The 27,613-nt window shown below is 38.2% G+C and overlaps 3 protein-coding genes across 12 annotated transcripts; 1 reads left to right on the forward strand and 2 right to left on the reverse strand.

Moving 5' to 3' along the window:
* The first annotated feature begins 1,491 nt into the window (after nucleotides 1-1,491).
* Nucleotides 1,492-5,497, forward strand: LOC126611418 (uncharacterized). Of its 3 annotated transcripts, none has more exons than XM_050279707.1 (7): nucleotides 1,492-1,901; nucleotides 2,431-2,562; nucleotides 2,673-2,761; nucleotides 3,148-3,215; nucleotides 3,813-3,894; nucleotides 4,800-4,848; nucleotides 4,950-5,497. In XM_050279707.1, the coding sequence occupies exons 3-7, from the start codon at nucleotides 2,685-2,687 to the stop codon at nucleotides 5,013-5,015; spliced, it is 342 nt and encodes a 113-aa protein (XP_050135664.1). In that variant the 5' UTR covers nucleotides 1,492-1,901; nucleotides 2,431-2,562; nucleotides 2,673-2,684; the 3' UTR covers nucleotides 5,016-5,497. The 3 variants fall into 3 exon arrangements, with proteins under 3 accessions (XP_050135664.1, XP_050135662.1, XP_050135663.1); XM_050279705.1 differs by having other exon boundaries at nucleotides 1,500-1,901; nucleotides 2,431-2,580; XM_050279706.1 differs by having other exon boundaries at nucleotides 1,505-1,901; nucleotides 2,431-2,580; nucleotides 4,800-4,877.
* A 15-nt stretch (nucleotides 5,498-5,512) lies between these two features.
* Nucleotides 5,513-9,562, reverse strand: LOC126611421 (uncharacterized). 5 transcript variants are annotated; one of them, XM_050279711.1, is made up of 4 exons: nucleotides 9,517-9,562; nucleotides 9,243-9,308; nucleotides 9,076-9,164; nucleotides 5,513-5,723 (listed from the first exon to the last, which is right to left on the reverse strand). In XM_050279711.1, exons 1-4 carry the CDS (start codon nucleotides 9,536-9,538, stop codon nucleotides 5,640-5,642), a joined length of 261 nt encoding a protein of 86 aa, XP_050135668.1. In that variant the 5' UTR covers nucleotides 9,539-9,562; the 3' UTR covers nucleotides 5,513-5,639. The 5 variants fall into 5 exon arrangements, 2 of the variants coding, with proteins under 2 accessions (XP_050135668.1, XP_050135667.1); XR_007618859.1 differs by lacking the exons at nucleotides 9,076-9,164; nucleotides 9,243-9,308; nucleotides 9,517-9,562 and adding exons at nucleotides 5,929-6,083; nucleotides 7,570-7,935; XM_050279710.1 differs by having other exon boundaries at nucleotides 9,076-9,308.
* Nucleotides 9,563-14,426: 4,864 nt separating this feature from the next.
* Nucleotides 14,427-26,488, reverse strand: LOC126611416 (ABC transporter I family member 11, chloroplastic). 4 transcript variants are annotated; one of them, XR_007618836.1, is made up of 10 exons: nucleotides 26,135-26,488; nucleotides 25,965-26,044; nucleotides 25,767-25,818; nucleotides 25,550-25,683; nucleotides 25,256-25,370; nucleotides 25,044-25,130; nucleotides 24,833-24,881; nucleotides 24,396-24,499; nucleotides 15,414-15,534; nucleotides 14,427-15,064 (listed from the first exon to the last, which is right to left on the reverse strand). XR_007618836.1 is itself a non-coding variant. In XM_050279703.1 (10 exons), exons 1-9 carry the CDS (start codon nucleotides 26,309-26,311, stop codon nucleotides 15,456-15,458), a joined length of 858 nt encoding a protein of 285 aa, XP_050135660.1. In that variant the 5' UTR covers nucleotides 26,312-26,486; the 3' UTR covers nucleotides 14,427-15,058; nucleotides 15,414-15,455. The 4 variants fall into 4 exon arrangements, 3 of the variants coding, with proteins under 3 accessions (XP_050135660.1, XP_050135659.1, XP_050135658.1); XM_050279703.1 differs by having other exon boundaries at nucleotides 14,427-15,058; nucleotides 24,396-24,480; nucleotides 26,135-26,486; XM_050279702.1 differs by having other exon boundaries at nucleotides 24,396-24,480; nucleotides 26,135-26,486.
* Between the last annotated feature and the right edge of the window lie 1,125 nt (nucleotides 26,489-27,613).

Below are 27,613 nucleotides of genomic sequence, written 5' to 3' on the forward strand. Positions count from 1 at the left end.
CACCACTTCAGTCGCATGAATGAAGGCTTGAGCGAAAAGAATCTTTGTGAATCTCAGACTTGAGCTTGAGAAAGAGCGGCTAAGCGGCCGCCCTCAAGTCATATTTCGCTTGAGCTTAAAGTCTTCTCGCCTGAGGGCTGCCGTTAATTGAGCCTCGGATCATTTAGTTTTGGAATTTGGTCCTTCCTAACATTACGCGTTCTCCTTTGTTTGATAACTAACAAAACGAGATATATGAGGGTTTAGTTTTAGAATTTGGTCTTCCTAACATTACCCGTTCCCTTTGTTTGATAACTAACAAAATGAGATATATGAGAGCAGAAGTGAAGTTTGTCAGTTCATGTCTTACCAAGCTATGTGGGGCATACTACACCCGATTGGTCATCTTTGCAAGTGAGGAAGGTGCTCGTCAGACTTTAGACGGAGGAGAAGATGTCCAAGAGATGCAAAAGCCTATTTTTTGCATTGCAGGGGAAAGGGTTGAAGAAGTTTAGCCAAGGAAATCTGGATGTGTTACAAAGGAAGGAAAACTTGGATGCATTGGTCTCACAGATTGGTCCCACATATTGGTCCCACAAATGCGTCGACACTTTAGATTCTCCAAAATTTCAATCACGATACCTCTTGTGTTCTCCAAAATTTGAGTTTCTAGTTTTTTTCTGCATATGTTAGCAGGTGGTCGTCCATAGGAAATTAATATTTGTGACACGCTCACAAAAAGACGTTATGCTTATTTGACGTGACAATCATGTATCCTGTGTAAATGTGAAGTAAAGAAGACCCTGTTTCCTTCTATGCATGTGGTTTTACTAAACCTTACCATCCAAGCTCATTAGAACTTATCCCTTTGGTCCCTCGGATTTTTAAATGACTTGTGATTAGCTTTTAGTTAGAGTAATAATATACACTTGAGGACCCGTCAACATTTGGGCAAAGCTTTCTTAGATCCCCTGCATCAGTCATGTGATTCAAATTTGAAAACTGAAGTAGAGATTGACAATAATGGATGTTTCAACTTGACTTTGTGATGCGGAGCATTCTGCAACGGACGTTTCAAATTTTGTTACATTTGTTTTGAAGATTATAAATACTTGATTCCCCATCGATTTGAATCCTCTTTACGTATTTGGCGTCAGCAAAGTTTTTTTCTCTCTTGAGCGGAAGTAACAAAGGACTAGGATTCTCTCCCCTCCCATTTCCATCCCCTTCTCTCACATTCTCTATTTTTTCTTTCTTTGTCTATATAAAATTAATATAAGATGTTGACGTGGCTTATCTGTGATGGTTCGAATAAAAGGGGAGGGAAGGGGAGGAGAAAAAAGAGGGGAGAAAATCTTACTCCAGTAATCCTGATGACAAGACATCTTGTCGGGCTTTTCGAGAAACGGGTGAAACAGCTGGTTGATGCAACTGTTTCCGGTATCAAAGTATATCTCCGTGATCTTTTCTTGTTTTTAATGTACTAGATTATGTTTTGGAGGAGGTAAGGAGGCCAGTCTCATGGATTCAAAGTTTTGGAAATCTAATCCATTCCCTCCCCTATCATTTAGTTTACATATTTGGTTTTCAAATTTAATCTTCTTAACATTATGTTCTCCTTTGTTTGATAACTAACAAAACGAGATATAAGAGGGAGAAGTTAATCTAAGAACCTCGGATGTCAAAAGTAGATGTTCGACAACAAACGACATGTAGCTTTCTTCTTGTTAGGGGTGTTTTTGTCCAGATAATTGGTGAAGCCTGTGTAGGCCGTGACGGCAAAAAGTGGAGGGACTGGATTTTATCTTTACACAGAAAGAACTTGGACATCAACTTCTTCTTCTTCTTCTTCCCGGGTCGCCGCCGGACGTAAAGGACGACACTCTCTTCATAACTCGCCCCGCCGCTGTGAAATCTGCTGGGTAAGAGATTTCTTGCCTTTTCTATTTTCGATTCCGCTTCGTTCACTAATTTAGGGATTTAGAGATATTGCCGTTACAAACAGATGAATTCGAAATTTTCCAACTTGTTCAGTGCATGGTTGGCAGCGATTTTCTCTGCTTGTTAATTGTCAATTGTAATCAATTTTTAATAGCTTCTGAAAAGTGAAAACTATATATGAGAGTGAGACTAGTATTCATTGAAGATTCAAAGGGACAGAAACTGTCGAGTTCTGTCTATGAATAACTTTCTTTCTCGGTGTAAAGTCTGTTGATTCATTGATGCTTTCGTTGGGTGGCCGGAAAAATCAAACAATTAGCTTATGCATGAGAAAACATGCATGTGCAGATTAAGGAATTAACAGGTTCCATAAAATTGCGGAAATGTCATAAAACAAAGGGGACTGTAGGAAAATTGGCCTAAAGTTTCATCCCCCCGCACTTTTCATTCCTGGGTTTGTGCCTCTTCTGCATTCTACGTTCTAACATGCAGTTCCAAATGTCACTGCAGGTTTAATTTCATTAGATGCATTTTTCTGCTGCCGAATGTTTCCCAGATCATTTTTATTGAGCCTTTGGGAAGGCTTTGTTTGACAGAGTGGATAGCCGACTGTTTGTCGTTGGCTTCAGTTTTAGCACTCTGGTACAAGTCTTTAACATGGTTAGCCTTATTTTCACCACAGTTATAATTGTGATTGTTATTTGCCATCTCTGTCAATTGTGGTTAAATCTTCTTTCTGTTTTTATTCTCAGGAAGTGTTCAGGATGGCCATATTCCAACTCGGCCCACCCCAACTAAAAGGTTTGCCCTTCATACAGTTCAACAAGTTATACAACCTCAGGTAACAACTATAGATCCTTCATGTTCAGGGTTCATCTTATTTATATCTTCTTGTTTCCCAAAAAATTAAGTCTCTGTGTAAATGCATGCGTAGTTGTTTATGGTTTTGCTTCTCAAGACTGAAATACAGTTGTGATTTCATTCTCTTTCTGTTTGCTACATTTGGACACATTTTCTTTTGCTACCTTTGTCCTATAAAGGCTCCAATTTCTAATTTACCAGTGAGTCCTTTACTTTGATTCTAGGCTTTATCCTTGGTGTTCAGGGGAGCGTTGCTTCACCTATATCCTGATTGTACATTAGCCACATTTAAATCTTTATTATTATTTTTTCCGAATGCTGTTGATTGGTCTATAACAATTGGGCCAATTAATTTCTTTATGACAGAAACAAACAAAGTTGGTCCAAATCAGTTGTTAGAAAATATCTTTCGGACACAGGTTCAGGAACTGGTGGTATGTTTCTCTTTCTTGTACTTGAGGAACAAAATGTTTTGATTATACTTGCGAAGTATACTGCATTTCTAGTTCTTTCTGCATATGTTAGCATGGTGGTCGTCTACTGGAAATTATTGTTTGTGACATGCTAAAAAAAAAAAAAAAAAAAAAGACCTTATGCTTATTTGACGTGACAGTCATGTATCCTCTTTCTGATCGGTGCGCCTCTCTCTGTGTCTGAGCTTGATTCTTCATTTTAATCGAAGCTTCGAGAACCTCTAGAACTTCGCATTTCGTGTTTTCAGTTTTCCTATTATTGGACTTGGTCGAGACGCTGTGAAATTGCTAAAGGTTAAACATTATGTGAATTTCTTGAAGATTTTTTGGACAAAGATTATCTTAATTTTTTATTTATCACTCAAATGATCCTGTAATTTTCGCTAGATAGGAACTAATTTTTGAATTGATGAATCCGAAATTGGAAATTGATCGATGCATACGGAATTTGTTACTGTTCTTGGTCTAGATTAGTAACTGCACTTTTGTTTTTCTTTTCACAAGTAGATTCAGATTTTTCCATGTGATGCTAATGATTTGAATACTCGTGCTGTACAGAAACAGCAAAGAAGGATCTGGGCTGTGATTTTGGCACAAATGGAGATATTTACATTGAGAAGTTTAAGCAGTCAAAGTACTTTCAGGGTGCGTTTGTTGCACCGGATTGTCTCGGACTGGACTAGCTGCTGGGACTAAATTGGACTGGCTTATACTAGACTAAGCTGGACTAGTGTTGGACTATAAAATCGGATAATAAACAAACTATAATATTATATTATTTAATGCATATATTATAATATATTATAATATTTAATGTATATATTGTAATATTTTATATTATTTGATGCATACATAATAATATTTTATTATTTAATCAACCTTTTAACCTTTTTTTTCTCTTGGAAAACTATCACTCTGGAATCATCTCTTCTTTTCTCCTTCTGGCTCCGTCCATTTCTTCTTTTCTCCCTCATTTTCCTGGACAACGCAGGTGTGAAGCTCATCACAAATCCTTCAAAAAAAAGCTCATCATCTTCACCCTCTTGCCGCCATTAAGCATCTCCACCTTCCTCATTTTTTTTCTTCCAAAAATTTTCGGATCTCTCTTCCATCTGATACATGATTTGGCTTCTCTGCCTGCAAAGCCATCTTAGAATTTTCTGGCACGGGGTGGACTTTGAATTTGGTGGTTGGATTTGGTTGTTGTTATTGTTTTGCGTTTTTTTTTTAATTTTGTGGTTGGATTTTGAGATTTAGGCAGTGGGTGAGGCTTTTGTTTCAGATATGGGGGGGTGGGCAAACGGTGTTGCAGAGAAGAACGCTTGCAGACGATGCAACGGGCAAACGAATCAGATTTGGGAACGGGATTAGCAATCCCATACCTATTGGGAATCCTCGCTAAGACGACCTAACGAAAGACTTAGTTGGTGCGAGTCCGACTTAGTCTCATTAACGGTAGTCCTTGTTCGCACCAAACACTGGCTAGCAATCCCAGCTAAGCCAGTCCAATCCAAGGAAATTTAGTGAGGGCAAACAAACGCCCCCTCAGGCTCTTTTTCAGCAGTCTAATATCGGAACGGCTGTGAATGATGTGGTATTACTTGCCTCGGATCTTGTTTGTCGGTAATTTCCTTGGCTTTAACTCTGTAATTTACTACGGCTGGGTGTGCTAACCAAAATTTCTGTCTGTCCTAGGGAATTCGATCGGAGAGGCAGGACAAGTTGACTAGCACGTTATCAAAACATGACAGACAAAGTTGACATCGCTGTGTAAGAGTTTTCATACAACAAAAGGCAGAAGCGAGTATCAATGAGCCTGAAACACCAACTTTTGGGACGACTTTAGAGAACTTAACTCAACAAAAAACAGAGGTGACAAAGAACGACCTGAAGCTAATCAGCTATGAGCTAACTTTATTGCTCATATGGTTAAGGAGTACTTACAGGAACTTCGCTTTCATTATCAGACACTAGAAGAATAGTGCAAGTGAATGAACTGGCTTATAGATGGATGGCTTCCTAATCTGTATGACTACCATGTTTAGTGTTATTGTCGATTCTTCATTAATCCATTCATGGTAATTGAATGAACAATTGTCCATTTTACTGTTCAGGTTTGTCAAAAACTTGCTCAAAGAGTAGACTGTCAGTGTGATTTGAGCTGGTTGTAAATAGTATCATTTCTTTGTAAATAACACTTTAAAATCATCTCTCTCAGTATAAACATATTATATTTAAAATAATATCATTTTAAACGATCATAAAACCCGCGGTATCGTGCGGGGCTCAATTGCTAGTAATGACTAAAACATAATACTCTTGACTTAAAAAATCCATCCACGAGTTAAAGATGAATATTCTTTACAGATTACAAACATAAAGTCTTTAAGCAACATCAACGTCATGGGTGCCACCCATTGGTGGAACCCATTTGTTTCCACCTGATGCTTCCAAGTTTTCATCACAAATCTACAAATAAAATAAGAAAATTAGAACTCATAACTAAAAACGCATCATTGTAAAAATAGAGAATAATTGTAATAAGATAAGTATCTTCAAATTAGACAATTTGTTCATAGCAACACTTTTACTCCAAATAATATTCATGCATTTTGTTTTGTATTACTCTAAATAATTAATTGCAAATATTATAAAGAAAGAATATTGCCCGCACCCTTTCATGCATTTGTTTTTTCATTCATTCTTCGATCAAACATTTCTTTCATTTGATGTAGTAAGTTCATACCCTTAGGTATTTCTGTCGGCATCCCGTTCATTTACTAAAGGGATATGTTTGTTCTAAGTTACTTTTCTCCCTTTCTCACACCCCTGCATATAAATATGGTTTGGAAATGAAAATTTTAAAGTGCTAATGACAGTTCATTTTGATCAAATTAAGATAAAAGACATTGTTGTATGATATTGATCATAAATTAAGAATTAAACTTTCATTAGAAAAGTTTGATTGAATTTGTTGTTCTCTCAAGTATTGGGTTGATTTATTTAGAACCGTAGAAAAAATACCAAAGTGAATTATTATGTTCCTTGTTGCAAATCATTAAACTTGGATTGGGTACTGATATAAACTACTCTATGTGAGTTGTGAAAACAATATTACATAACTTATGTTAGTTTTGTAATCTTTACTTAGCTATGCAAAACGTTTGACAGTTCATTAAATATATAGAATGATTTTCTCACCGACTTCGGTAGATTTCAGAAAACTTTTGCAAGAGGAAAACGACGTAACCCTCGAAGAACAAGAAGTCTACCAGAGTTGCAAAGAAAATCCAAAGGTTGATTTGATTAAATGATAATTGAATGATTACAATAAAACAGCCAAAAGGTTTAATAAATGGATTAAAACTCCTAAAACAAATTACAACTCCTAAAACAACTCAAAGGACTATTAATTAAAACCAAATTAATTTGACATTAATCGGACGGCAACAAAGGTTTGATTTTTATTACGGAAATTAAAATTGCATTTTAGAGCTTGAAACGACATCGGATGGCTAAAAACTATCTTATGTCATGGCAAAACAGTGAGTTTTCAATTTGGTGTCGCTCTCTTTTCGAATAGGTATCATGGGCTCAGCAGCTTGGACAACAAATCTACAAATTCCCACTGTCTTTTTGTTTTTCCACAATGCATTTGTCCATTTGTTCTACATCTATTAATTAGTAAGTACTCTAGTAACAATTCAGAAGGAATTTTAAGTGCAGGTTGATGCAGATACACTATTCATTGGACGACATCTCTAATTCAAGAGAGCCAACTACCTCATTGAAACCAACAAGTTTACCAAATAAGTGCTTGGGCCAAAAAAAACCCTACCTAATGGATAGAGCCGGCCCTGAGGTTTCGGGGTCCTTGCGAAAGTGAATTGGAGGTCTTAAAAAGTACTAAAAAATTTATTTTTTTGTTCAAAAAAATAATATTAGTTTTCAATTGAGCTTCTATAAATTCTAATAGAACAAACAAATTTAATAAATCAACAAGTGGAAATGTGGCGTATTGTTTTTTCTTAACTATTTAGAGAGTCAGGGTTCGAATTTTTATGTTATTGTGTGGAAATTTTATATTATTTTGTGGAAGCATATGCATTTAATAAAAATAAACTGAAAAAATGATGGAGATGAGTTTTGAACCCATCCCCTAGCCGGATGTAAAGAAGCAATAATAACACTTGCGCTAAGACTCAAATTTGTAATATTCTACACGTACAACTATATATATGCATATGCATGCAAAATTGCAAAATCGGGGGCCCTTCCGTTTTGGAGGCCTTGTGCAGTGGCACCACTTGCATACCCTCAGGGCCGGCCATGCTAATGGAGAGGAAATTGGAGATGTTGGACAGAGAGACGCAGGAGCGGCACCATGTGAGATTCACATCCCGACGTGCACTCGAGACCAATAACTCTAAAAGTTAAAGTTTTTCTTGACCGGAAGCTGCTTTAACTTCATTAAATCTCAATATTTATTGGACGGCATCTCCAATTTAAGAGAGCCAACTACCTCCTTGAATGATTAAATCTTAATATTTATTGGAAGACATCTCTAATTCAAGAGAGCCAACTACCTCCTTGAAACCAACATGTTTAAATTAGGGACAACTTGATATAAGTCCAATTTTTTTAGCCAATAGTAGGAATGGTCTAATTTATTAAAATAAGTCCAATTCTTTAAATTTAATTATTTTATTATCAATAATTATCTATTCAATGATAAGATTTATTATAAAAATTAAATTTCTTCCTAATTATCTCTTTGATTATTTCTTTTTTTTTGTTTGTTATTTCTTGCTCTTCCTCCTGCTTTAAACCCCATTTATAGATTTAATTTTTAATTTTTATAATCAACCTATATCACAGGTTAATTATTTTTATGTATCTATATGACATATTTTTTTTTATAATCAATGTGTCACAGATTAATGTGTCTTGCTTGTATGTATATTATGTTTTTTTTTAACCTTTTAGTTAGGTTTCATATCTCGCTTACAGGTATAATATACCCACATATATTTGTTACTTGTAACTTGAGTTAAGGTAGAATGTTTTGTAGATAATTTTTGTTAGTATATTTGTTTTTTTTGTTATAAGATATTAATTAGTTTTTTTGGAGTTGAAAAATGCATAATATTAGAATATTTTAATTGATTTTTAATATTTAAAAAAATATATAAAATGAGTATAAAAGAAATAAAAACATGTAATTAGATACCTGGACTCACTCCTAAAAAGCATCTATGTTTTTTTTATCTAGATCTAAAAGCCCCTTTAAATTATTAAATCTCAATATTTATTGAACGGCATCTTTGATTCAAATCTGCCAGCTGATAAGCAGGATCGTCGTGTCTTGGGAAGTGAGTCACCTCCGAGAGTCGAATTAATTGAACTGTTGACTCACCTTCACCAGTGATAGCAATCTGAAGTCTCCCGAACTTTATAACCTTTTTGTAATTATCTGAGACTGAAAATTAGACTAGTGATAAGTAGGAAATAACAGTCGTGCAACATCCAAAACAAAATGAGGAGAATAATAAGGAAAAACCATATCGAGAATTACGTATTTGAGGCTTTTTTTGTCGACTTTGCCTGTTACCTGGAATCATAAGCTAATAGTATAAGCTAATAGTATTCTATGACATTCTGAGGATTCCAATCACAGTTGTTCCTTTTACTTTTGATGTTTGAACCACAGAAGGAAAACATGCAAACGAAAGATACGATTTTGGAAATCTTATTTTGGAAAGATAGCTTACAACCCCCACTGATATTAAAATTATCTTTGGGTATGAGTGAGGGTACTGACCTTCGCCGGGCATGTCGTGTTCGAAATTGGAAGAGTTTGAGATGTGATTTTGGTGGAAAATGGGTAGTGCTGCAGAGAGAACCATGTTTCTGTGGAATCGAAATTGCAGAAATCAAACGATGAGGATTTCGAAGATTCCGAATGCAAGAAAGAGAAGAGAAATTTACCTTTGGGGAAGAGTTGTGGCGGCTGCTTGAAATTGAAGAGATTTTGGCAGATGAGTCGAGAAGGTTCTGATAAGAGTGATTCAAATACCTGATTAGTTAAGATATAATTAAATATCTATAAAATTTACATGTTGTATTAGAGGTGGCTAATTGAGTTTTGAATTCATTCAATTGTTGATAACAGTACACAATCCAATTTTAATGATTTGCAACAAGGAACACAATAATTCACTTCGGTATTTTTCCATACGGTTCTAAATAAATCAACCCATACTTGATAGAACAACAAAATCCATCCAATTTTTTGGATGAAAGTTTAATTCTCAATTTCTGATCAATATCATACAACAATCTCTTTTAACATATTATGTGAGATGGAAACAGATCCTCTTCGAACCCAAAGGAATTGAGCCCACTCATCAAATGATCTGAGTTATTGAAATTTGATTCAACAGTTATAAACAGGAAACCTTCAAATGTTATAATGGTCGGGATCATTTGATCCTTGGCCTCAATTCCTTGGAGTCCAAAGAGGATCTGGTTCCATGTGAGATTAACACATGTGGACCACACTTGCAAGCAATTTGATGAAATTTATTTCAAAACTTGTATGTCTTGCTATAATGAATGCCAACTTGAAACAAATAATTTCCGTGTATATGTTCTGAATTTTCTAACTAACTAACTAACTAACTATATATATATATATATATATATATATATATATATATATATATATATATTAGATCTGTGAGACCTTGTTAAGTTCCTCACTCATTTTGTGGTTTGGTTTTCATTCCAATGTGAATGTTGTGTTTTTTCATAAGATTAGTATGTCGATCTTACCTGATTTCGAAAGATTAGATTTTAGAATTTTCTATTGACTATTTTGTGGTGATCTTGATAGTGTTCTTTCTGAGATCAGATCATTTATTGGCATGCGCCTGTTAATTATCTTGTTCCATAAAAATTTAGTCAGCAAAACAACAGGAGATGGGGCAAACAAGATGCCGGCCACTTTGATTTGAGCGATATAATGCAACTTATTGACAGGCGAGGATGCTTTAAACTCCTAATTTCTTTCTCCACGTATCAATCAAGTCAATCATCAATTATTCAGCTTTCTTTCCTTAGGGGATATATGATGTAGAGAAAACTCGAAGGAGATCATCCTTTATGTAAGTTGGTCGGAGATTGGTACATGGGTTGTTTTCGAAAAAGAAAAGTTTGCCATTTAAATCGCTCTACAATCTACATGCTGCAGTTCGCTCAATCGTTGTTAAGATTAAAGCGCTTTAAGATTGGACGTAAATGAAGATAGTTGCCAAGGGAGCTTGGAAACTTTGGTCCCAAAGTTGCTAACAATAAAACCAATTTACAATAATGTAAGGTTCTTTCTTTCTCTTATATGAGATTAATTCTCTCAACAGAGACTGCTTTGTCCAAGGGAGAGTATTGTAAAAATGCATGGTAAATATGGATGTCCATTATGAAATTCAAGTGTGGATGCCACATATGAAGGATGTGTTGGATATAAGTCAACAATCTGTGATAATTTATATATGCTAATAAATAATAAATGCAATAGAAACTAACAAAATATAAACTAGAATATGAATTATAAAACAGACAACTTGAAGATCGAGGCTTGCGTACTGCAATGTCCTTGAAACAGAAATTTTGTCCCTACTCTGTGCTTGTAGTTCTACGGACGTCTGCTTCACCAGGATTCAACGATCAAGTTAAAATTCCAGCACCGGAAAATTTAACTTCTGGCGAATTTAGTGTGGTTCTCTCAGTAAGAAGGTTTATGAATGTAGAAGATGAAGTTTATTATTTCTGTGTTCTAAATGCTATGCAGATGTATGTATATATAGCATATAGATGCCTATTTGCAACAGGTATGAGAATGGGGTGTGACTGTTGGGAGACATCTCTTCAGAATGGTGCTTTGCTCTGTGTTCAGAAAGAACTCTCAGACTTCATCTGAAAAGATGAGTCTTTTCATAAAAAAATAATTAATTAATTAAATTCGAATTTAATTAAAAAATAATTAAGTAAATCCGAAAATAATTAAAAAATAATTAATTATATATTAATTACCAATTAATTATTACACCCCAAAGCCCAACCCCAAGGGTGAGCCCAATTTTAGTCTCCAGGCCTATTACTCCAATTACTTTCTTTAAAGGACAAAACCTTATAAAGTGATAAAATCTTTTGGGAATGGCCAATGTGGGACAAGGAAATTTCTACTCAAACTACTCAAATTTCCAACATGATGTCCACTATGTAGTGGGTGTGGTAGGTGAAGGCTTAATGGGTGTAGTAGGTGAAGATATTAAGTGAGTGGTAGGTTTTGATTTAACATTTTGCCTATTCATTTGCCTATATAAGGAAGGCCAAAGTGTAAGAAGAGAACACACATTAAGAAGAGAGGGAATTATGAAGACAACATCAAAGAGAGGAAGAAGAGATGAGAGAATAGAGAGAGTTATCTTTGAACTTCTATTATTCCAGAAAGTACGATTGATGCCCCGAGGATGTATTCCAGATTATAAATGGGATGGAACTCTCAGAAGAATATGGCATCTAACCAGCTAATAGGTAAGTTTTAAAAATTTCAATTGCACAAATGTATGCTGAAGCTATTGATTTCTTATCAAGTTTAGGATTGAATGCATGAACCCAACCACTTCCCATGCTACCTCATTATGACCAGCCCCAACAATGACCGTTCTCCCTAAGATTTTTACTTTATCGTAAATATCTGTGACTGAAAATACAAGTAGTAAATAAAAGTCATGCACCATCCAAAACAAATAGAGGAGATAAAGGAAAAACCATATCCAGATTACCTATTTGAATCTCTTTATTACGTACTTCAGTTGCAATCCTGGAATCCAATGCTAGGAGTATACATACCATCAGAGAAAATCATTGTAATGATGGTTGTTCCTTTTGATTTTGATATTGGGACCATAGAAGAAAAACCTGCAAAAGAAATATATGATTTTGGAAATCTTATTTTTGAAACATAGCATACAAACCCTAGTACCAATTTTTCACACATTTAGGTTTTTTTTTTACCAATGTCCTTTAGCAGTTTCCCAAAGAAAAAAAAAACAAAGAAACTAACTTTTAAATTCATGATATCAGTAAGTAAAGAAAACAAAAACTTCAATACATGGGAATTTTAAAGTCACCTCTTGAAATTTTTGTTGTAAGTATCATGAAATACAGCGACCATGTATCCACCAGCAAAAATTTCAAGAGGTAACTTTAAAATTCCCATGTATTGAAGTTTTTTTTTTCTTTACTAACTGATATCATGAATTTAAAAGTTAGTTTCTATATTTTTTTTTTGGGAAACTGCAAAAGGACATTGGTAAAAAAATAAAAATAAAAAAAATAAAAAAAACCTAAATGTGTGGTAGTGGGGGTTGTATGCTATCTTTTGAAATTAAGATTTCCAAAATCATATCTTTGTGTTGCAGTTTTCTTCTATGGTCCCAATATCAAAATCAAAAAGAACAACCATCATTACAATGATTTTCTCTGATGGTATGTATACTCTTAGCATTGGATTCCAGGATTGCAACTAAAGTACGTAATAAAGAGATTCAAATAGGTAATATGGATATGGTTTTTCGTTCATCTCCTCTATTTGTTTTGTATGGTGCAGGACTTTTATTTCCTACTTGTATTCAGTGACAGATATTTATGATAAAGTAAAACTCTTAGAGAGGACGGTCATTGTTGGAGCTGGTCATAATTAGGCAGCATGGGAAGTGGTTGGGTTCATGCATTGAATCCTAAACTTGATAAGAAATCAATAGCTTCAGCATACATTTGGAATTTTAAAAACTTACGTATTAGGTAGTTGGATGCCATATTCTTCTGACAGTTCCATCCCATCCCGCGTACACCATCTTCCACACAAACACTGAATTTCAAGTCACACAAAACTTGCATCACATAGTGAGATCAATGCCCTTCGAATATCTGAGTACACATCAGACCTTTCTCCCAATTCAAAAGTCTGATGATCATGTCTTCTGCTCCGCCTGCAACCGATCGCTTGCGCGTTACAAATTTTGCTGACCCAAATGCAAGCAGAAACATTACAAATCAAACAAGGTTTCATGTCAATAGCGTTATGAGGGATGCTCTCCTGCGCATCAAAACACAAAAAGCATTCAACTTATTGGCAAGGCAATGCCTAAGTACCCTAAATTCCAACGTTAAACACTTCAAATTTTGCTTACCTATTTAGTCAGCAAAACAACAGGAGATGTGTGTGCCTTTGCTTTATGCATGTTCTTAGAAATCCATGTACAAAACAAGTCAATCATCAATTATTCAGCTTTCTTTCCTTACGGGGAGATATGATGTAGAGAAAACTCGAAGATTGGTACATGGGTTGTTTTCGAAAAATAAAAGTTTGCCATTTAAATGGCTCTACAATCTACATGCTACAGTTTGCTCAATCGTTGTTAAGATTAAAGCGTTTTAAGATTAGACGTAAATGAAGATAGTTGCCAAGAGAGCTTGGAAACTTTGGTCCCAAAGTTGCAAACAATAAAACCAATTTGCAACAATATAAAAAGTAGTTCAATTACTTATAATCACATGTAAATTTTTTCTTTCTCTGAGATTAATTCTCTCAACAGAGACCGCTTTGTCCAAGGGTAGGCAACAAAAAGATAGTGCTTAGATGGGGTATTTTCTTTGTCATCCCAAGGCATAGGAATTATGCCAGTATACGATTTTTATTTTGTTTTGAGACCATCCATTTGAGGTTATCCATTTGAGATATGGTTTAATGTTTTCAAACTCTCATCAATGTCCAGATGGGTAGACGCGGCATTCATCCTTCATTTAATCTAGGAAACCCGATCGAGAACATACAAATGCAGTTACTTGGGTGGCAAGTTTGCAATTAGGATCACCAATGTTATACAGTTGCTTGGCCGATAGTGCCGAAACCGTAGGCAATCGGATGTCGATCACACTCACACTGTCGGGGGTTGGAGGAGTCACTCTCAGAAATTTGAAATATTTATTCCGGCTTCATCGCACCGGCCACTCGGCCACCCAAATTAAAGCATAAATCATATGCTAATTCACACAAACTTTTCATTCGAACACCAAATCAATCGCCATTGATACATACATCGATCGTTAAAAACCACCGACCTCAACGGCACTTGATTAATAATAAGGCTTCTTGTTCTAAAAGACTGACATAAGTTTTTGTTTTTGTTTTTGAACAAAAGACGGACATAAGTTAAATATTACAAATGTGTTTACCTCACGTTCCAGAAGGGCAATTTTCAGTTGCGCGGTGTTTCTCCTTTCCACAACATCCACAAGGACCGTATCTAAGTTTTTCTTCTTCTTCTTCTTCTTCGGGTGTCAGTTTCGTCCCAGAGCTAGCATCCTTTCTTTCAAGGTATTTATCCACTGTTTTCGTGGTTCCGTTGTCAATGGTTAGAAGTGAAATAAAAAATCGGTTTACATGCACAAACTATGAATATATTTTCTGTATGGACTCTTCACTTTCTCTTCAGTCCTTCGTTTGCGTTGTGGAATGATCGAGCCCACTTGTAAAAAGGTCCAATCGAAGATGTACGCGTGCATGGCTAATGACTCTGTCTCTAAGCCTACAGCAGCTTTACCCTTTCCTAATCAATTAACTTCCAGAGATGCTCATGAAGGCATGAGATGCTAATATTCAGGGCCATCAACCTTGTCCTGCTGCCTCCTCCATCCAGAAGATGCTTAGACTTGAATCCAAACACTATAGCTATTTACTGTACCTGCACGCAAGGTTTATATACTTAAATAACAGAGAAAATAAAGCGAAAGATGCACCAATGACATCAGTGAAAGCTGCATCAATGTGCCAATGAAAGAAAAATGGGTTTTCTTTCCCTTCCTGTGACCCAAATATAGACATGGCACATATATCACACCATGCTTTCACAATTGGTCATCAAAGCACCCACTATCCAGGAAAAGAACTGAAAATGAAAAAATCTCTACCCAAGTGCGTGCTATTTCATGCATTCCACTTTCATTTTTTAAGCATATTTTTCCTATTCCTAAACAATCCATGTCAAAGATTAATATGTTACAAGTAAATATCAGTAAAGATAAAAACCTCACAGCAGACGATGTTTATCAAGAGGCAGCAGCATATTGCTGAAATTAAACGGGTAGGGGCTCTTCCCTAAGAACCCCACCCATCTCCATCCTCCAAGAACGATCCACTATAGCTGCTAACTCCCTGAAAGAGAACACAAAATGCGTATAACATGAGACCAGATAAGGTAATTCATTTATAACTACTTTTGACAAGTAGTAATGAATCTAGGTGGTAGATAATACAAGTTTCAAGGAAACTACTACCAGTTTTTTGATAATATGATAAACTTCAGCACCCAATACACTCAACTTTAAACTGACTCGGTATGTCATTTCAATTTGCAACAATAATCAAGTTATGGAAACTTAAAGAGCATATTGCATTGTAAATGTAATTTGAAATAACTCCACAGGCTTTCAATTACAATTATATCCACGTTGCTCATCAAATACTAATAGAACACATTATGATTCTGACACTCTATGTTCTCTGGTTTTATAACTTTGATGCCAGGCTCACACTTTTTCTTCAAGTTCTGGACAGAAATGTCCTTCACAAAGTTAATAAAGTTGCCACATCTCATACCTCATTTTTTGACACAAAGTTATTAGGTGTTAGATGCAGAAACTTTCTCAACTTGACAGAGCCACATCCATCATCTCATGTCCTTGTTAAAATGAAAACACATGGGTCCATACATTATGGGTAGCACTAGTAAAGAATACAACAACAACAACAACAACAACAAAGCCTTTTCCCACTAAGTGGGGTCGGCTATATGAATCCTAGAACGCCATTGCGCTCGGTTTTGTGTCATGTCCTCCGTTAGATCCAAGTACTCTAAGTCTTTTCTTAGAGTCTCTTCCAAAGTTTTCCTAGGTCTTCCTCTACCCCTTCGGCCCTGAACCTCTGTCCCGTAGTCACATCTTCGAACCGGAGCGTCAGTCGGCCTTCTTTGCACATGTCCAAATCACCAGAGCCGATTTTCTCTCATCTTTCCTACAATTTCGGCTACTCCTACTGTACCTCGGATATCCTCATTCCCAATCTTATCCTTTCTCGTGTGCCCACACATCCCACGAAGCATCCTCATCTCCGCTACACCCATTTTGTGTACGTGTTGATGCTTCACCACCCAACATTCTCTGCCATACAACATCGCTGGCCTTATTGCCGTCCTATAAAATTTTCCCTTGAGCTTCAGTGGCCTACGACGGTCACACAACACGCCGGATGCACTCTTTCCATCCAGCTCGTATTCTATGGTTGAGATCTCCATCTAATTCTCCGTTCTCTTGCAAAATAGATCATAGGTAACGAAAACGGTCGCTTTTTGTGATCTTCGCTAGATTGCTCCGGTCATTAGTGTGGATAAGTATATAAATGGATAGAGATAGGAAAGCAAACACAAGATGTACGTGGTTCACCCAGATTGGCTACGTCCACGGAATAGAAGAGTTCTCATTAATTGTGAAGGGTTTACACAAGTACATAGGTTCAAGCTCTCCTTTAGTGAGTACGAGTGAATGATTTAGTACAAATGACATTAGGAAATATTGTGGGAGAATGATCTCGTAATCACGATACTTCTAAGTATCGGAGTGTGGTGTCGTCTTGACTTGCCTTATCTGTCTCATAGGTAGATGTGGCATCTTCTCTGGAAGTACTCTTCCTCCATCCAGGGGTGGTATCTTTAACTGGTGGAGATGCACAAGGTAATGTATCAATTTCACTTGAAGCTTACTTGTAGTTTCAGGCTTGGTCAAGCGCAATACAAACCATGTAGTAGGAGTCCCCCAAGTCGCCGGGCTAGGGGGTCTGCTGAAAGAGGTGACAGACAAGGTAAGCAATCAGAGCTCCGACTGATTGTTCACCTTCTCCCCATCTTGCAGCAGCATGAAGGATAAAGAGAAGAAAAATGAGAAGAGATGATATGAGATACTTTTGCTTTTGAAGAAGTAACTTTCCACAGGCTTATTCTTGAACTGAGCTGGAGGGTTTTCTGGTTTCCTCCAAAGTATAAGGCCGACTGAAGAATTTGAGGGTCAAAACAAGTCCATCAAATCTAGAGTACGTTCCACCCTGCTGATATGGGATACTTTTGCTTTTGACAGAGTAATGGATGTATCGGCACGTGTGCTGTTACGCTTGTCTCCACATGCTTCCTTGTATCCTTCGCACTTGCCCTATCTGTTCCTCAAGCAGATGCGGAATCTTCCCTGGAAACATAAGATGTTGAAGATGAGTACTCGAGAGCAATGCCAGGTAAGTAATCAGGTAAGGGGTTCCAGGCAGTCAGTTCCTGGCTGGAAGCTTGATTCCAAGTGCTGACTGATTGCTCTCTTTCTCCTTGTCTTGCCGGTAAAAACAAGGCCAAAAGAAAAAACAGGGAAAAAGCATGATATGGGATACTCTTGCTTTTAACCCTGATGATATGAGATATTCTTGCTCTAGTATAGCTTGTTTGCAGAGGTATTATCGGGGGGAAAGAAAGCTGAATATTTCGAAAGGCTTTGTTGGGAGTGCCCTATCAGATATGATGAAGGGTTGAGCATTTTTGCAGGTCTGCCTGTCCGTTGGGGATGGAGGTCGACATATATAGGAGTCTCCCTAACAACAAGTAGTAATGCTATTCCTTTACCCTGCTTGGTCATAGCACGGTAGTGGGAGCTGCCAGTTTCACATGTTTTAACTCTGTCAGAGCACTTTGAAAAAGTGGTCTGTGGTATCTGGCTCTCGAGATTCGGAGAACGATGCCTCTTCGATTTTTGAGAAAGCAATCATGTTGGGGGTCTGACTCTCGAGATTCGGAGAGCAGTGTCTCTTCGATTTTTGAGGAAGTAATCATGTTGGGAGTCTGGCTCTCGAGATTCGGAGGGCGGTGCCTCTTCGATTTTGGAGCAAGCAATCTTGTTGGGAGTGTTGTCTCGAATGTGAGTAAAGGTTGGACATGTTTGCTAGTCTACCTTGCCACGAAGCACAAAGGTTGACACATAGGGACTTTCCAATTATCCAGCAATGGTACTGTTCCTTTACCCTCTCTTCGATTTTGAGAAAGTAGTCATGTTGGGAGTCTGGCTCTCGAGATTCGGAGGACGGTGCCTCTTCGATTTTGGAGCAAGCAATCTTGTTGGGACTGTTTTCTCGAATGTGAGTAAAGGTTGGGCATGTTTGCTAGTCTACCTTGCCACGAAGCACAGAGGTTGACACACAGGGACTTTCCAATTATCCAGCAGTGGTACTGTTCCTTTACCCTTGTGGGTAATAATATGGTAGCTAGACCTTCAAAATTTATGTGTCTAAACTTTGTTAGTGCTGTTTCTTTGCTATTCTTTTACCTTTCTTGGTCAGAGCGATGTAGTGGGAGCTGCAAGCTTCACGTGCTCAACTTTGGCAGAGAACTTTGGCAAAGTGATCTGTGGTACCCATGAGTTATTGTTGCGTGTGGGAAGTGGGTGATTGAACAGTAAGATTCATGTGCTTTCTCCTTCACCAGAAGTCTTCGACAGAATGCCCATAATTTCTGCAAAGCTGAGTGTGCGTGTGACAGGTGCTGACAAGGCTAGAAAAGTAGGTGCCTCTTTGATTTCTGAGATCGGCCCTCGTGGTCTCTGAGCAGCCCAGCTTTTGAGAAAGCGAGCGCCTCTTCGATTGATTCGGAGAACGGTGCCTCACCGATTTTTGAGAAAGCAATCATGTTGGGGGTCTGGCTCTCGAGATTCGGGGAGCAGTGTCTCTTCGATTTTTGAGAAAGTAATCATGTTGGGAGAGTGGCTCTCGAGATTCGGAGGGCGGTGCCTCTTCGATTTTGGAGCAAGCAATCTTGTTGGGAGTGTTTTCTCGAATGTGAGTAAAGGTTGGGCATGTTTGCTAGTCTACCTTGCCACGAAGCACAGAGGTTGACACACAGGGACTTTCCAATTATCCAGCAATGGTACTGTTCCTTTACCCTCTCTTCGATTTTTAAGAAAGTAGTCATGTTGGGAGTCTGGCTCTTTAGATTCGGAGGACGGTGCCTCTTCGATTTTGGAGCAAGCAATCTTATTGGGAGTGTTTTCTCGAATGTGAGTAAAGGTTGGGCATGTTTGCTAGTCTACCTTGCCACGAAGCACAGAGGTTGACATACATGGACTTTCCAATTATCCAGCAGTGGTACTGTTCCTTTACCCTTGTGGGTAATAATATGGTAGCTAGACCTTCAAAATTTATGGGTCTAAACTTTGTTAGTGCTGTTTCTTTGCTATTCTTTTACCCTTCTTGGTCAGAGCGATGTAGTGGGAGCTGCAAGCTTCACGTGCTCAACTTTGGCAGAGAACTTTGGCAAAGTTATCTGTGGTACCCATGAGCTATTGTTGCGTGTGGGAAGTGGGTGATTGAACAGTAAGATTCATGTGTTTTCTACTTCCCCAGAAGTCTTTGACAGAATGCCCATAATTTCCGCAAAGCTGAGTGTGCGTGTGACAGGTGCTGACAAGGCTGGAAAAGTAGGTGCCTCTTCGATTTCTGAGATCGGCCCTCGTGGTCTCTAGGGAGCCCAGCTTTTGAGAAAGCGAGCGCCTCTTCGATTTCTGAGATCGGCCTTCGTGGTCTTTGAGCAGCCCAACTTTTGAGAAAGCAAACGGCTCTTCGATTTCTGAGATCAACCCTCGTGATCTCTAAGCAGCCCAACTTTTGAGAAAGCAAACGCCTCTTCGATTTCTGAGCAGGCGCCTCTTTGATTTCTGAAGCTCCGTCGAGTGCAGATTTTTATAGGGGCTGGCATTAAGTTCCAAAGCACACTTGAATCTCCACCAGTAGAAGCTTCATTCTTGCACTTCTAAGATCTTGATTTGTCCGACCTCTTCTCTCTTCAACACCTTTGAAAATGTCTGGCCCCTCCGACCGTCGTTTTGACTTGAACCTTGTTGAAGAGGCAGCCCCGCCTTCTCCAGACAACATATGGCGCCCATCCTTCGTCTCCCCAACTGGTCCTCTTACCGTTGGGGATTCCGTGATGAAGAATGATATGACCGCTGCGGTGGTGGCCAGGAACCTTCTCACTCCCAAAGATAACAGACTACTTTCCAAACGGTCTGATGAGTTAGCTGTTAAGGATTCGCTGGCTCTCAGTGTTCAGTGTGCAGGTTCTGTGTCTAATATGGCACAACGCCTATTTGCTCGAACCCGCCAAGTTGAATCATTGGCGGCTGAAGTGATGAGTCTCAAACAGGAGATTAGAGGGCTCAAGCATGAGAATAAACAGTTGCACCGGCTCGCACATGACTATGCTACAAACATGAAGAGGAAGCTTGACCAGATGAAGGAAACTGATGGTCAGGTTTTACTTGATCATCAGAGATTTGTGGGTTTGTTCCAAAGGCATTTATTGCCTTCGTCTTCTGGGGCTGTACCGCGTAATGAAGCTCCAAATGATCAACCTCTGATGCCTCCTCCTTCTAGGGTTATGTCCAGTACTGAGGCTCCAAATGATCCCCCTCCGGTGCCTTCTCTTTCTGGGGCTCTACCGACTGCTGAGACTTCTCCTAAGCAACCTTTGTGAAGGCTCCCTCTTGTGTGTTTATTTTGACTCCTGTATATGTACATATTTGTAGCTTATCGGGGATATCAATAAATAAGCTTTCCTTCATTTCAACGTATTGTGTTAAATACACCAAAGCCTTCTTCGCTAAGTTCTTTGAATTTTCTTTTGTTGAAGCTTGTATGTTGAAGCTTTCTGAGTGGAGCATGTAGGTTGGGGTAGTGTTCCCTTAATTTCCCGAGTGAGGAAAACTTCTTGGTTGGAGACTTGGAAAATCCAAGTCACTGAGTGGGATCGGCTATATGAATCTTAGAACGCCATTGTGCTCGATCCTGTGTCATGTCCTTCGTTAGATCCAAGTACGCTAAGTCTTTTCTTAGAGTCTCTTCCAAAGTTTTCCTAGGTCTTCCTCTACCCCTTCGGCCCTGAACCTCTGTCCCATAGTCGCATCTTCTAATCGGAGCGTCAGTAGGCCTTCTTTGCACATGTCCAAACCACCGTAACCGATTTTCTCTCATCTTTCCTTCAATTTCGGCTACTCCTACTTTACCCCGGATATCCTCATTCCTAATCTTATCCTTTCTCGTGTGCCCACACATCCAACGAAGCATCCTCATCTCCGCTACACCCATTTTGTGTACGTGTTGATGTTTCACCGCCCAACATTCTGTGCCATACAGCATTGCCGGCCTTATTGCCGTCCTATAAAATTTTCCCTTGAGCTTCAGTGGCATACGGCGGTCACACAACACACCGGATGCACTCTTCCACTTCATCCATCCAGCTTGTATTCTATGGTTGAGATCTCCATCTAATTCTCCGTTCTTTTGCAAGATAGATCCTAGGTAACGAAAACGGTCGCTCTTTGGTATTTCTTGATCTCCGATCCTCACCCCTAACTCGTTTTGGCCTCCATTTGCACTGAACTTGCACTCCATATATTCTGTCTTTGATCGGCTGAGGCGAAGACCTTTAGATTCCAACACTTCTCTCCAAAGGTTAAGCTTTGCATTTACCCCTTCCTGAGTTTCATCTATCAACACTATATCGTCTGCGAAAAGCATACACCAAGGAATATCATCTTGAATATGTCCTGTTAACTCATCCATTACCAACGCAAAAAGGTAAGGACTTAAGGATGAGCCTTGATGTAATCCTACAGTTATGGGAAAGCTTTCGGTTTGTCCTTCATGAGTTCTTACGGCGGTCTTTGCTCCTTCATACATATCCTTTATAGCTTGGATATATGCTACTCGTACTCCTTTCTTCTCTAAAATCCTCCAAAGAATGTCTCTTGGGACCCTATCATACGCTTTTTCCAAATCTATAAAGACCATGTGTAAATCCTTTTTCCCATCTCTATATCTTTCCATCAATCTTCGTAAGAGATAGATTGCCTCCATGGTTGAGCGCCCTGGCATGAACCCGAATTGGTTGTCCGAAACCCGTGTCTCTTGCCTCAATCTATGCTCAATGACTCTCTCCCAGAGCTTCATTGTATGACTCATTAGCTTAATACCCCTATAGTTCATGCAATTTTGTACGTCGCCCTTATTCTTGTAGATAGGCACCAAAGTGCTCGTTCGCCACTCATTTGGCATCTTCTTCGTTTTCAAAATCCTATTGAAAAGGTCAGTGAGCCATGTTATACCTGTCTCTCCCAAAACTTTCCACACTTCGATTGGTATATCGTCTGGGCCTATTGCTTTTCTATGCTTCATCTTCTTCAAAGCTACAACCACTTCTTCCTTCCGGATTCGACGATAAAAGGAGTAGTTTCTACACTCTTCTGAGTTACTCAACTCTCCTAAAGAAGCACTCCTTTCATGTCCTTCATTGAAAAGATTATGAAAATAACCTCTCCATCTGTCTTTAACCGCGTTCTCTGTAGCAAGAACCTTTCCATCCTCATCCTTGATGCACCTCACTTGGTTTAGGTCCCTTGTCTTCTTTTCCCTTGCTCTAGCTAGTTTATAGATATCCAACTCTCCTTCTTTGGTATCTAGTCGTTTATACATATCGTCGTAAGCCGCTAACTTAGCTTCTCTGACAGCTTTCTTCGCCTCTTGCTTCGCTTTTCTATACCTTTCACCATTTTCATCGGTCCTCTCCTTGTATAAGGCTTTACAACATTCCTTCTTAGCCTTCACCTTTGTTTGTACCTCCTCATTCCACCACCAAGATTCCTTTTGGTGTGGGGCAAAGCCCTTGGACTCTCCTAATACCTCTTTTGCTACTTTTCGGATACAACTAGCCATGGAATCCCACATTTGGCTAGCTTCCCCCTCTCTATCCCACACACATTGGGTGATTACCTTCTCTTTGAAAATGGCTTGTTTTTCTTCTTTTAGATTCCACCATCTAGTTCTTGGGCACTTCCAAGTCTTGTTCTTTTGTCTTACTCTTTTGATATGTACATCCATCACCAACAAGCGATGTTGATTAGCCACGCTCTATGAAAACCTCCATAGTTGCCTGTCTCCCTGCCCACGTGTCCATTTAAATCTCCTCCTATAAATAACTTCTCCGTCTGAGCAATTCCTTGCACCAAGTCTCCAAGATCTTCCCAAAATTTCTCCTTCGAACTCGTATCCAACCCTACTTGAGGTGCGTACGCACTAATCACATTGATAAGTTCTTGTCCTATTACAATCTTGATTGCCATGATTCTATCTCCTACCCTCTTGACATCTACAACATCTTGTACCAAGGTCTTGTCCACGATGATGCCAACACCGTTTCTCGTTCTATTTGTGCCCGAATACCAAAGTTTAAACCCTGAGTTTTCTAGATCCTTTGCCTTACTACCAACCCACTTAGTTTCTTGTAGGCACATAATATTTATCCTTCTCCTCACCATAACTTCCACTACTTCCATAGATTTTCCCGTTAAGGTTCCTATATTCCACGTTCCTAAACGCATTTTGCTCTCTTGAACTCTACCCTTCTGTCCTAGCTTCTTCACCCTCCCCCGTCTAATAGGATCAAAGTACTTCTTTTGTGTGTCCCGGGTAAAGTTGATAGGAGCATATGCTCCCAAACAACTTTGAGTGGAGTCGTTCGAAAAGAAGTTTCTATGGCCCCCTTGCTCATTTAACACTGCATCCGGGTGCCGATGGAGATACAGCGACCCTTGCTCACTTATCACTGTGCTCGGGCCACACAGCGCGCCACTTACGGGTGACGCCCTAGCTTTAGCGCGATTTTGTTCTGGATTCATTTTCATAAGGATTCGACGTGATCATGGAGTGCCGGCTGTCGACTACCTGACGCCCTCCCCCTCCTCCTTTATCCGGGCTTGGGACCGGCCATGTAAGACATAGGCGGAGTTAGCACTAGTAAAGAATGTGGAAAGAAAAACAATGAAACATTAAGGCAATGCACCAAGTGATAATGATAATATAACAAGTGAACAACAATAAATAATGTACAAAGAAAGACCATAGAGAATGAAACGTTACAACAGTGTAATCAAAAGACATACTTGAGATCATGGCTGACAACAAGTATAGTCAATTCTTTCTTTAGATGCTTGAGAAGCTTCACAACATCTGCACGTGCCTTCCAATCTGATCAAATAAAAGTTATCTAAACAGCAGCAGAAAAAGAAAAAAAAAAAAAAGATAAATGTAAAAACAAATACCAAATTAAACAATTTGAAAACGAAGAAGAAACAAACAATATGGTTTGCCAGATAAACCCTAGAAACCTAAGTTTTGAAGCCAGAAGCCAGAGCACAACTGGAACTTTGGCTTAAGTCTATTTTGAAGAGTAAAAATGTTTCCCAAGTAAAGCATAATTGGCATTCTTAATGCCTGATTATTTAAAAAGTATTTATACATTAGTTCAACTTGCTAGGAAGAACCAAATAAGAAGACAAATAATGAAGAGGAACCAAACAAACTAAATTCATCTCCATACCAAGACCGGCAAGAGGTTCATCCAGTATCAATAAATCAGGGACTTGCACCTGGAGATTGAGGTCAATTGACATGTATGAGTGATTTCATGCCAAAGCAATAACCAGATTTATAAGACTGAACTTTATCAAAGCACATAGTTGAAGTGTTATCAAATATATATTACACTGTCATTTTGGTGTATGCATTTGTGTTTACATCTAAGTTCTTACTAGTTGAATTGCCAAGGCAAGCCGACGTTTGTAGCCACCACTTAGGGAATGAGGATCTCTATCCAATGAGATGCCACTTAAACCAACCTACGCAATCAGTTAAACTAATGAATTCTTTTTTAGAATAATCAAATCATAATGAGCATCAATGGAAAAAAAATGTCATAATAAGTAGAAGAAAACGTGTTCATGCTAAGAAAGGGCACAAGTACCCAATTGATTGCTCTTTGGAGTCTCAGAGCAAGATGCTCCTTCATTTGAAGATCACCCTTTTGCCTTGGCCACCCAAATGTAACTTCATCAAGCACATTATCTGCCACAAAATACCTAGCTTGAAAAGGGGCATAACATATTATCAAACACTAAAAAAATTGTAAATGAACAGACATGACACAAACAATCAGGGATATGGCCCATATGGGAGCACAATTTTGTAATTATGAACTCGTATCATGATTAATTGAAACAGGAAACAATTTTTTAGTTTCGTAACTAATATTCAATACCTCTCCGGAAACTGAAACACAATGCCAACTCTTCCGGCTGATAAGGGTTCGGGAGACTGAACTGGGTTGCCATCATTTCCATATTTTTGAATGTAAATTGAACCTGAAGTTGGTTTGCTCATCCCTGCAAGAAGCTGGAAGAGGGAAAGAAAATCAATTCATATACAATACACTGCTTAAAAAAGAAGATGAACATTACATAACATCAACACACAACCTGCACAAGAGTAGTCTTTCCGCTACCGCTCCGCCCAAAAATTAAGCCAAAGCTGCCACATCAAAATGCACAAATTAAGCCTCACACTGCAAAATCTGCTCCACGCATCACATAGATTCCCACAAAATACTGAAATTAATTATAAAAATGAAGAAAAAAAATCACTTAATAATTGATTACCAGGCCATAGATTTGTACCTTTTCTCCGGAAGCGAAAAGCTAACATCACTGAGGAGGCTGAGCTCAGTCCCCGGCGGTTGGTAGCTGACATTGCTAACCTTCAAGTTCAGATTGAATACTTGACTGATCAGAACAAGTAACAAATTACGCTTTAGGGATTGTGAATTTGGGTTGTAAGATGAACTTACTTCGAAGCTGGAGTAGCCGCATTTGAATTTTACAGATTGGGGTTTTCGGAAATTCACACTCCCAAAATTTGGACTTGATACTTGCCTTGGACGTGATTTGGGCGGGAATCCGGCTGCTCGTTGGCGCGCTCTCCGCCCTGTGAGGGGGTTGAAGGCGACGACGGAGGAGCTCGCCATGTGTTTGCGAGAGTGGACAGGGGAGGGTTGTGGGGTTTGTCAAATTTAGTCGAACACAAATGCAGCACAATACCGTTGGATTTGCGCTCTGAAGCGTTTTGGGTAGGTGGATTTGTGGAAGTAGGAATCCTTCCTCCTGTTCCTATCACCTTCTCTTTCTTCCTCTCACATTTTGTTTTTTACCCTTAGAATTGGATCCGCTCCGAACCTTAGTGTCTAAAATCTAGAGATCAAATTATCTGAAGATTGGTGTGTAAAAGAAATCAGAGCCGTTGATTTTGTGTGATGGCCAGAAAAATAAGTTAATGAGAACCGTTGGATTGAATTTGTGCGGCCTAGATAAATTGATTCCTAAGCTCTAGATACTAAAGTTCGGAACGAATCCAATTCCTTTATCTTTTTATCTCTATAAAAAATTAATATAAAATATTAACATAACTTAATTGTAACCGTTCAATTATTTATCTTTATTTTAGTAAAAAAAAAGAGAAATTAAAAGGGAAAAAAAAACTCTTCCGAATTTGTGGTCTTTGAGAGTTTGGATATCTGAATTTTTTTTTTTTTTTCACAATAGCATATTTTATTTAAATTATTTATGATTATGGAGATTCGATCATTCACTAAATTCGAGGAGTCTCACAGGAGCTTCACAATTCGTGAGTTGCTATCTATATATTTCTAAATTAATTAGTTTTTATTTTGTATAATGTACCCTTAAGTTTGAGTTTGGAATTATAGATAAGAGCAGAAATTTGATAAGTGTCATCGAGAGAATTCATCAAGTGTTTTTGAAGTAACCTGTTGAATGATGTCAAAACATATCATATGCTTAGCAGGAACTACACCCAAATATTTGCTGGACAAAAAAAAAATCTATACTAAACCTTTAAAAAGTTCTCGAAAAACATTCACATCTGTATTTTTTTTTAAACACGAGTGATTTTGGAAGTCTAGAACCATCTTGATTTGAATGCACATTATTTAAATGTTGGTATTGTCCCACATTTACCCGCATTTAAATGTGGGTAAGTTCAAAATTAAAAAAATGCAGGTATGGTACCATTTTCCAATTATTTATTTGCTTCTCACTAACCTGACACCAGCCCGCACTTGTTGATGATAATTTAATCGTTTACATCGACGAAACTTTAAAAAAGGGCCTTTCAATCCAAGGCAATTGACAAATAATCAATCAACAATGCTTGGTTTACAAATTTCTGAATTAATTCATTTTCGAAACACTTCATCGTCGACTTATAACGCTTCTTTTTCATGATTAAAATCATTCTTAAATCACCATGT

This window comes from Malus sylvestris, chromosome 17 (assembly GCF_916048215.2).
Source record: "Malus sylvestris chromosome 17, drMalSylv7.2, whole genome shotgun sequence".
Taxonomy (NCBI): Eukaryota; Viridiplantae; Streptophyta; class Magnoliopsida; order Rosales; family Rosaceae; genus Malus; species Malus sylvestris.